At 38.9% G+C, this 10,988-nt stretch overlaps 1 protein-coding gene across 2 annotated transcripts; it reads right to left on the reverse strand.

The window, feature by feature from the left end:
- Positions 1 to 33: 33 nt before the first annotated feature.
- LOC113008374 (protein eva-1 homolog C) lies at positions 34 to 7,224 on the reverse strand. Of its 2 annotated transcripts, XM_026145744.1 has the most exons (8): positions 7,058 to 7,224; positions 4,809 to 5,014; positions 4,562 to 4,685; positions 3,123 to 3,275; positions 2,732 to 2,875; positions 2,547 to 2,618; positions 2,380 to 2,460; positions 34 to 1,238 (listed from the first exon to the last, which is right to left on the reverse strand). In XM_026145744.1, the coding sequence occupies exons 1-8, from the start codon at positions 7,152 to 7,154 to the stop codon at positions 853 to 855; spliced, it is 1,263 nt and encodes a 420-aa protein (XP_026001529.1). In that variant the 5' UTR covers positions 7,155 to 7,224; the 3' UTR covers positions 34 to 852. The 2 variants fall into 2 exon arrangements, with proteins under 2 accessions (XP_026001529.1, XP_026001536.1); XM_026145751.1 differs by lacking the exon at positions 2,380 to 2,460.
- Positions 7,225 to 10,988: the final 3,764 nt, after the last annotated feature.

The raw sequence follows: 10,988 nt of genomic DNA on the forward strand, positions 1-10,988 counted from the left end.
TAATATGAAATGTTTCCCCCACAAAAGAGCAGCTTTATTTTTGTACGTTTTAATGAAACATTAAAAATGGCATTAACTCACCCAATGATTTATTAGTCACACAGTGCACTGAAAATACTGGTTTTCCATATTGTAACTGCAAAAATGCATTGAAGTTATTAAAATTAAATCAGTGGCACGTCCACTGTTATTCCATAAAACACAGCAGCATTTGAAATTAATTGAAACAACAAACATGTGATGTTAATCTTTATGATTGTAATCAACCACCATTAGGTTTTCATGTATTTTAGTAGTGTCATCATGCATTGAGACAGATTAGAAGGTTCAGTTACATTTAGAGAGAAGCTATCATCCTTTCACTTATTTTCTGTCACATATACCTCATTACTGTTCAGGTTAAACTGGTTTTAAATAATGAGGTTATTGTATGTACAAGAGGTTCCCTTCAGGCTGTTCTAAACACTCAAATTCAGACTTTATTTTCTACTCTTGGCTTTGCCTAATGTCAAAGATTGGGGACTTCCCTAATTCATCTCTGGCACTTAGGAACCAACCACCTAATGCTTAAGCTTTGAGTTTGTGAGGGGCACCCAATCAGAAGAAAGTTGGCTTGGAGGAAGAGGAGTTCATATGCCTCGTTTCAGACTGTGAATGAACTAAGGACCCAGCTCAAGATAAATAAGGATTATCTTGGATTTTGAGTCATGCAAAGCTCCTCTAGAAGAGTAGAGGAGTGAAAGTTTGGACCTGGAAATGAGCATAATAGGTCCAATTTACAGTAAAAGCACTATCTCAGTATGATTTCAGTTAGCAGCTATCGTTCTAATGCAGTATACTGATGCTTTACTCTCAATTGTTGTAGGTTTTAATCTTGTGAATAGCGTAAGGGCTGGAGTCTCTGTGTGGCCAAATGTCTCCATTGGGCAGATCCCTAGTCTGTTCCTCCCCCCACTCAACCATCTCTACTGTTAAAGTGGGTGGACTGAAGATGTCAGTTGTCCGGTAGGATTGTGTGAGGCGGCGGAAAGAAGATGTGTCAGAGACATCCTCTTCAAAGAGGTCCTCCATGAGCTCCTTGCGTCGTCTGCGAGATGCTTTCAGCTCATCATTCAGGTCAGAAACCAGATCTTTAACGTCTTTCACAAGTGTGGAGCGAACACCAAACAGGCAGAGCAGGAACACGAGACCAGCACAGATGCCGGAGACAAAGTAGAGAGCAACTCGCTCTGGGAGACCTGGAAGAGAGATGTGTGAGGAAATTAAACATTTGCCAACATAAGCCACAAGTGTCCACTCAGCTCATCTTTCTCAAATTGCTTTAGAAAACACTATTAATACAAGGTGTGACCTTTCAAAGAAACCAGTAAATTCATTTCATGTGAGTAATGTATCAAAATCAATTTGCAAGTGCTCCTATTTCAGTTCAAATATCCAAATAATTTTATCGATATTTTTTTTCTATTTAAATTAATATTGTTATAAACTGATTTAGCTGAAAAATCTTCCTGGGCAGTGCAGTATTGTAAAAACAAAGACACAGCATTGGCTCTGGATTAGGATCATCCCTGCAAAAACCATATATGATTATTTATCTTAGTCAGAGTACATAATGGCTAATATTTGTATTTTCCACCAGCAGGTTAATGTATGATCCAAGGGAACAAACATAACTGTTTTTTTTTTTATATGTCGAAATATAACATGTCATAATAAACTGAAAGGAAAGAAATAGACTGAAATTAGGAAAAGTTATTTTTAAATATAATAAGCTAATAATTATATGAAAATGGAAATAATACAGAAATATGTACGCAAATTTTAGATTACTACTTATCAGCACAGACAAGTGGCTGGCACACTGATAAGCAGAGGCTGGCTGGAGCCTTCCTGTGTGGAATTTGCATGTCCTTGCTGTGCCTGTGTGGATTCTCTCCAGCAGTACAAACACATGCATATCAGGTTAACTGGTGAGTGTAAATTGGCTGTGGACGTGAGGTAAATGAATTGCATAAAGTGAGCAGAATAAAGAGTAAATGTGGATTGTGGTTTAAAGGGGCCAGTAAAGAGTACATAAGTGCTATATGAATGTCAGTCCAGTATCATACCTCTCTATCTGTAACGGCTGAGATATATGTCAGCCCCTGCAACACTAGGCTAGATAAGCAACTGAGAAAATAGACAGGTGGTATATAAGGGCTTCCAGTTACTCTAAATCAAATTTAAAAACAATACGTTTCATTTTATTCAGCACCTCTTCTAATTTTTCCATGTCGTTTTGGAGCTCAGTATCTCGACTGTGTCCACCAACGTGCTTGAACACCGACATTTCTATATATGTGGCTGTAGCCTGACATCCACAGGCATCAGTACACATACCCAGTATTTTGTCAAAGATCTCCAGAGAGTTGGTTAAGAACACATTTTGAGGCCTGTAGGTGGGGCCAGTGTACCATCCACCTGCAGGCGAGAGGGTTCTGGGCTCAATAGCCAGTCAAAGTCTGCTGCATGCAATGAAACCTGTGAACGTTCGTTTTCACACTCACCGTGTATGTAATCTGAGATCATGAAAGGATCTGTTGGACCTTGACCCACATCTTCTAGGAGATATCTGGGGACTAAAGAGGAAATGAAACACTGTCACAATACGCAGCTGTATGCAAATACAGAAAATATACTATGCATCTACATCCAAGCCAAAAAAAAGAGTAGGTGTAGATTTGTCACTTACCACAAGTGAAGGACACCCGCAGGTGTTTCCTGGTGCCGGGGAAGCACGGGTCCCCAAAGGTTCGAGTATCGGCTATTAGTGAACAGTTTGCTCTGCTGTGACACCTGCGTGACACTTTCCTCAGGGCCGCCGGAGACAAACACTCTGAAATAATTTAATATAAATGAAACCAATGATTGTAACGAAGAAGACAACAGTAACATTTTATTGTTAAAGAAAAGCTGTTTCTCTAAAACCTGAGCACCTAGAAATTAATGAATATGAATAAATAATTCCTATTTATATGAATGATTAAATACAGTACAGTAGTAATTCTCCATCATGTCTATACAGGACTTTAGCTCCACTTTTTTGCCACTAGATGGCACTTGAGCCCCCTGCTGTTGCAGACCCATGTCAGCCTTTGATCCAGGTTCCTGAGGACAGTGAGGACTGCCGTGCAGCAGGTGTCCAAATGAGGCAGAGTAGATTGCGATGACAGTCTCATTTTTACACATCAGCCTCAAACGCTCATTTTCACACACCAGTCGTGTGCGGTGGTGCTCTGAAAAACAGATGAAATGGCACATTTTGAAGAACATCTAAAAGTTGACAAGAACTTTCTGTAGCTGTTTTAAGAAAATCTGATGGCTGAAAGCATTCATTGTTATTATTTCAAAAGTTTACAACCTTGTTTGACAGCTGTTTAGAGAGCTATGTAAATGACTCAAGTTACCCTGCATTTCTTTATATTTTGCTTTCAAGCCAGTTTTTTTTTTCCAAAGTAGTCTTGAGCAACAGTTCTCCAGGTTCTCTGAAGGTCTTTGGACATTAGTTGTTTTTTCACTCATTTTCTAAGCATTCCTTATACCCACTCTTTTTGAGACGATGGCTTTTGTTTGTTTGTTTTTGTCTTTTAAGCTACTTAACACTAATCTATGAGCTATGGACATCAGATGAACAGTATCTGAAAGTCATGTCTTAAGAAATAGGGAAAAATCCAGGAAAGACGTGACCCTGGCCTGACCCAGTAATAAGGAAGGGAAACACGTTAAAAAGGCTGTTACTATATGTTAGACATTTATTATTTATTTATTATTCCTCCTGTTCAAGCTGATTATTGCAAATCCAGTCATAACCTATTATAGAAGAGGTAATTTAATGCGACAATATATGTCAAAGTGCATATGAAGTTGATGTGAGACTATAAGAGTCACTAGTGGACTGATTGTGTGGCTTTGTTTAAAAGCTACAATCACAATTTTAGAAGACTCCCACTTAATTTTATGTAACTCAGACTTTATATGCACTTCAGTTTGGAATGCAAATGTTTCAATGTACAGTTTTGTGTTTTATGTGTGACTGCCCGTTTTTTTTAAAACACCCCCAAAAAATGTAAGTTCCTTTTTATGTTTTGCTTAACAGGCCTGAAACCAGAGGCTGACTGAGGAAGAATATTACAGAAACTCTAAATGATACCAAGTTCAGTTCCTCTTTTCTAAGTTACCGTTATATTTATTACGTTTTAGATGTCTGTGAGCATACAAAAGACATAAATAAGATATTTTAAACTAATAATAATTTCAAGACGATTACTTAATTATAGAAAAAATGAAAGAAAAAAGATTTTATTTACCAGCTTTATATGCTAATAGATTTTTTTAATTAAGAACTTTACTGTGCAGCTCTTTTTTTCAAGCCAAGGCCCCTCTTATTGATAGTTTTCTGCACACCTTTTATTATGCACAAATTATGTGATGGAGTCTTTCTTTGTCAGTTAGCTAACATAAATTTAAAAGTCATGTGTTCGCTAGTGGTGAAGTGACTGGACTGTCCAGCTCAGTAGTGCACCTGGTCTGCACTTGTAGGAGACTAGGAGGTACTTGGTGGTGAGGGGACAGGGATCCTGGCCAAACACCGGACTTAAGACGGGAATGTGGCACGACCGCCGATCCTGACACTCTGACAGCACTTTCTACAAGCACAGGAAAATCCATGTGGACCACTGTTATCTTCAACAGGAGTCGCCCATAAGAGCATTTGATTAAGGCAGATTATGCAGTGAGTTCACAGTTTATGTCAATGTTGCTATGTGTACCTCGATAGCAACTGAGGAAGTGCACTCTGTGTCCTCCTCCGCAGTTGTGTTTGTGCTTGCAGGAGGACATAAATGCTGACTGGGAACACGGCGTCCATAGAAGGCTGATAGGATGGCCACAGACGTCCTGGAGGGACACTTGATGATGAGAATTTCTCCTTCACAAGCATGAGCCGTGTGGTTTTTCAGAATGCTGTGAAGATACACTGAAAGATAAAAAGAGCTGATGATGTCTATTTTATCATTTCAAACACATCTTACACCTCATTTATAGTCGCGTGCATAAGTCTTGAGCCCCCTTTATTTCTTTATATTTTACTAGAAAAATGGGAATTAAGTATATAAAGCAAAAGCAGAGATTACACAAATATAACAAGCTTGAAAGTCAATATTTAGTGCCACAACCTTTCTTCATTCAACACAGTCTGAACTCTCTTAGGCAGACTTTCTTGTAATATCTCTAAATCGTCTTCAGGAACAGTTTTCCAGGCTTCTTGAAGGAAAATTTGATTCATCATTCCACTTTCAGTTCCTGTATAGCGTCATATACGCCAGCCTTTTCTTCCTGTTTCCCTTTCTTAAGAATTACTTCTTGTCTGCCGCCTTTCCATTATGACCATTTCTGATGAGGCATCAGTGAACAGTAGATGGATCAGCTAAAGGGCCACATGCATCTCTCAGCTCCTGCGTCAAATCTTTGCTGAATTATTCTCTGATTCTTCAGGAAATGTCTTTCAGACACATTTTGTCTGCTGCTGATAGTTTTTAAGACCTGACACTTCTTCTTTTGTCCTCTGCTTTTCCAGTTTTTTCTTTTTTAAGGGCGCGCTCCACACTGTCTATCAACGTAAAATCCTATTTTAATCCCGTCAAACCGTATAATCATTTAGATTCAGTTAAAAAAATGGGAATAATTCATGTGCTTTCGTGACATGCGGCTCAAAGTACCTCAAGATACAATTTGAAATAGTTTTCTTGCTAAGTTCTCTGTTATGTGTAGACACAACACTGGTTCATCCCTTGAGCTGGGTGAAATTTTTAAGCTTGAATAATTCAAAAGTCAATGTTAAGTAGCTTAACAAGCGAAAAACATTTCTCAGAAAGCCTGGATGAAAGAGAAAGAAATAAAGGGTCTTCTTTCTGTTGTTAACCAACTAATAAAGACTGGATGACTCAGTTACCTTTACTCATGCACAATTTGCGACCCTTTCATTGTCAACAAGTCAACAGTTTGACTTATTTAGAGCTTTTTTTTTAGCCCCTACAACAGCTCAGTCCCCTGTCGACAGGGTGGTGTCCGACTCACTGGGTGTAGCTCGCCAAGACAATTTTTGGACTATGACCACACATATAAACATCATCAGCAACAGCGCATAGACACTGAAGTGAAATCTCCCCTCCCATGTGTGTTTCCTGTACTGTATTGTGCTAGTGTGTACGTGCAGTATATCTCGCCTTGTGAAGATTTATAATGCAAATTTTTATTATGTATTAAGACTTAAGTTATGTTTAGGGTCAAGTTTAAGGCTAGTTTATTTATTAGTTACGGTTACATCTCTAGGACATGAATATAAGTCAATGTTTTGTTCTGTGACATGATGGAAACCGTGTGTGTGTGTGTGTGTGTGTGTGTGTGTGTGTGTGTGTGTGTGTGTGTGTGTGTGTGTGTGTGTGTGCTCCACAGAGGCGTTTTAAAGCTTTAGGGAACAAACGAGACACAGTACCAGGCACTCACTCACAATGAGCTATTATTAGACACACACACACACACACACACACACACACACACACACACACACACACACACACACACACACACACACACACACACACAAACAAACAAAAGATCTCTGCTGTGATCAGATATAGAGATGTACATGCAAACAGAACAGTGTCTGAGACAAAAGCTACCTTTGGCTGTGTCTGAACATACAGTACCAATGTTTCCATAATGTCAGTAGTGACACAGTCCAAATAGGAAAACAGCTCAGATGATAAACACAGGTCAGCTGTAGTTTATTTATTGCTATGGGAGTATCTGGTTGTATTGAGTGGATATCCAAGTTCAGGATCTGTTCTGCAGCCTCTTCACCCTGATTCTGGTCTCTCCGCGAGATTATGACAAGCTGCTTATGAAGCAGGATGTGGAAATCTGTTAGGAAATGTCATTGTGAAGCTTCTTTATGCAGCTGAAAAGCAACGCATCAGCATTTTGAGTCCGCTATTGATTTCAAAACCAAGAGACTTACGAGAGAAATCAGGAGCCGAACGTGCTGTGTGCATCTTCAGAGCCAGGAGGAGAGGCAGGAGACAAAAAGAGCGGCAGAAACTCCAAGACGCTGTCATTGTGAATATCCTGCAACAGACCCAGCAACAGGGTTTGTGTGGTAATAGGCTGTTTGTGCGATTGACTGCCTGTGAGAGAGCAGTCAGTAGGTCAATGATGCCATTGTGTTTACAAGAAACAGCTGGCCCTGCTGAGCAATAAACTAGAATTACTGCCAAGCATTTATGTGGTTCTATCGCTCATCAGTCAAGTTTACATCCATGTCTAACCAGACTTGACCTTTGACCTGCTGCATATGAAATTTCATCACTTTATCCTGTTATCCTACCACACATTTGTGCAAAACATTTTGTCATCATTTACGCATGAATTCTTGAGTTAGGGCCAAAAATATGTATTTGTGTGGTCCTGCTGACGTTTGACTTTGTTTGACTTTGTTTGACTTTGACTTAGTTCATCCCTGAGATCAAGTGGCTGTTTGTGCCAGATTTTGCTTTCCTGAGATATTAAGTTCATGCGAATGGGACTGACAGATAAGGTATAAAAGGTTAAAATAGCCAAATGACCTGTCCATAAAGGAATCCATCTGCAGCAACATGGCAAGCAGACACCATAGAAAGTCACATGGACATGTATTTGTTTTTTTCTAAATCCAACAGAGGCTGGCTCCTCTGGTTAATCAAAGATATCCAATTATATAGAGATCTGTAACAACGTGACCCGAATTTACACTTGCTTTATGACCTCAGTAAACAATTTCCAAATGTACTTTAATCAATACTTTTTAACGTTATATGTGAAACATGTTCTTTTGGTAAATTTTGTAAACATGTCCAAATCAAGCATAAAGTAGGATATGCCTTGTTACAACTGTTATTGAGAAGTTGTCCTCATGTCCCCTGTTTCAGATCCACCTCTCAATCATGAAGTCTGGTTTATTAAATAAAGAAGACGAGGATGAGAAATTAACTCCAGGCCTCAAAAAGGGAAGTCTGCAAACCACTGGGTAACAGCACACCATTTGACTGTGTCTTTATGTATTATATAGCACTAATTGTTGAACTTCAGCATTGTTTTGATTCAGCCTTAGCTGATCAGTTTATGTAAAAGCAAAATTTTCAACAAGAAATCTTTAGATTTCAACTGCAAACTGAGCACAACTTGTAATTTTACTATTTTTGACTATCTCTGGCAACATGTAACTGGGATTAAAATATGCTGCTTCGTTTTGTGTGTTTACGTTAAAAACTTCATGTTTATTCCTAAACTTGAATAAGGAGATATTTTCTTCTTCTCGTGCTTTTGGTATGATGGTTTTCTATCTTTTAAAAAAAACAGCTTGTCTCTGAACCATAAACAAAATGTGGAAACAACTATAAAACTGACTAACTGCCATTTGGGATTTTGAGGGGAGGGACAGTACATGTTGCAACAGTTTCCTGATATTTTTTCTGTGTGCAACATAAGCTTGCCGGCCATTTTTCGAAAAGATCTGTATATAAGCATGTTGGTATCCCACCCATCTTGCCAAGAAGTTGTTGTCCGGGAATTAGTTTCATCGTGTCGCCCACTTAAAATGTTATTGAAATTTAGGCCTATGAATGTCTGAAGTTCACAGATCAAAACGTTCCTCTTGTGTAAAAGAGGGAGTCTGGAATCCACCACAGAGCAGCAGAGTTTACAGGATAACAGTTTGACCTTTTGTGTGGCTGCATGTGTGTGTGTGTGTTTGTAATGGCAAAATCCAGTTCAACTTTCTTGGATTCGGTGTCCACATTGAGAGCTCTGTTCATAGAGATAAGGCACTTTTTCCCCCCCATTTCCATTTGCTGTGTGTGTGTCCAGTGGAGATATGTGTATTTATCTCCAGGAGATAGGGCTTTCCTGGGAAGTGGAAGATCATTAGTAAGCTATGCACGCTCCCGGGATACTTTGGAAAACTCTCCTGTTGAATACCCCAGCTGGCAGGGCTGAATCAGTTGGTTTCAGTTTACTATAATGGCTGTGATTCTAACCTTAATTTCCCTTTTACTCATCCCCTCTTTCTCAACACGGTGTCGTCATGGCAACCAAACACAACACAAAATACCCATGAAATCAGCCCATGCTGACCTCAAGACGTTATCGAAAACTGCAGTCGCCCGTGAGAGCGAATCTATTGAATTTCTTAATAAAACACCAGCGCTTTGTCACACAGGTTTCAATGGACACACCCTCTGTCACAGCAAATGCTATAATAAAGACTGACCACTGAAAAGCAGTTTAATCATGTGAGTAAATGAGAGAGGCACTCCCACCGTGCTGCAGTAAAATTCCACTCACCTCCCAGAGGTGGTGATTGTTTTTTAGAGGATGTGTTATGAGTGAGCAGAAATGGACATCGGATTTCCAAACACTTGGAAAGTAACCTCCATGACTCCGAAGACATTTAAAAAGAAAAAGGAGGAGGACTTTTTCTCCATGATCTCTCTCCTTTTGAGTTATATTTCCTGTGGCGATGGGGTGTTATTTGCCAGATTTCCGGGATTTGTTGGTAGTTTCATTGTGATGGGTTTGTTTCCATGCTCGCGCTCTGTGATGCAAATTCCTCAAATCCTCTCGAGCAGATAAATGAGAATGGGGCACAAAGCCTTCTTTTTCAATTCCTTGTGGTACATTTCACAATCTCGCCAGTGTTGTTTGTTTCTTTAAGGAACTCTACACCGCAGCATGGGGATTTTGTCATAAAACTTCCCTTTCCCCTAATTACTGTAAATGATGCCATATTACAATAAACACCGGACTGCCCCTCCACTCCTGTCTCCACTTCTTAAGCACAAACTATCACTTTCAGTCTTTAATTGACCAAGAGACCTCCTACTTAAAATATGGCAAGCATATACAGTATTCAGCTGAAAAATTTCATGATATTTGATATTCTTTTAGCACTAAAATTCAAAATCTTAAAGTATTTTAATATTCTTTATTTCCAAACACCACTATTCGAGCAGTGTAAGTTGGCCCTTTTTATGCCCTTATTTTATTATTGAGGGGGATTCCCACAACCACAGCTCATTACTCAGAACATCCTCAGAATACCCCCAAAGTATCACATCATTTTTTAAAGAAGAGGGCAAAGCCCATTCAGACCTTATACGTTTAGCTAAAAACGCACTACAGTCATTGGTTGTAGAAATTCAACTATGACGCAACCTCAAAGCCACAGGAGATCATTCCTATCTGTGGCCATCAAACTTTATAACTGCTCCTTACCTACAACTATTTTCACTTAGTCTGCAATATCTTGTCTGTACTGTACATAATATTGCTTTAACTTTAATATTTAATTCTAATTTAACATTGCAATTTGAGTGACTTATTAGTACTCATTTTTTAATATAGAGTCTACTTTACTTTCCATGTTTATATTTTATGCGAGCATCTGTAACAAAACTGTTTCCCTCTCAGTCTGAACTTGTGAAGGTATAGAAATGACAATGTAAGGCTACATTAGTCAAACTTTTGCTAAAATATTATTAGAAAAACAAAGTGAACAGGTGGAAGTAAAGGTAGTGACTAAACTGACTTTCTCTGTTCTCCTAATTTGCTTTTTTGGGGTTGAATTTTTATTCTATTACTGGTTTTTGTGCCCTGTAAAGAAAACAGGCACAGTGAAAACAGTAAATTGAGTGTTGTTGAGTCCAGAGTTCACGGTAACGCTAACATCTTTGTGAAGTCGGATTTTGAACTCATTTGTAACACGTTCATAGTGATAGTACTAACAAGCTTTTCAGCAGCTGTTCGCTTTACAGTATTCACAATCTTACTTTAATAGCTTAGATTAGCACAGTACGTTCAGCTGAGACTGATAGGAACGACATTATAAAGATAAAAAAGCTGACCTGAAACACCCG

Source organism: Astatotilapia calliptera, chromosome 2 (genome assembly GCF_900246225.1).
Source record: "Astatotilapia calliptera chromosome 2, fAstCal1.2, whole genome shotgun sequence".
Lineage (NCBI taxonomy): Eukaryota > Metazoa > Chordata > Actinopteri > Cichliformes > Cichlidae > Astatotilapia > Astatotilapia calliptera.

Coding starts and splice junctions, on each gene's coding strand:
- LOC113008374 (XM_026145744.1), bottom strand. CDS start 7,154: ATGACAGCGTCTTGGAGTTTCTGCCGCTCTTTTTGTCTCCTGCCTCTC. Junction 2,461..2,546: donor GATCTCAGATTACATACACG/GTGAGTGTGAAA, acceptor TCTCGCCTGCAG/GTGGATGGTACACTGGCCCC. Junction 1,239..2,379: donor GATCTTTGACAAAATACTGG/GTATGTGTACTG, acceptor TCTCTCTTCCAG/GTCTCCCAGAGCGAGTTGCT.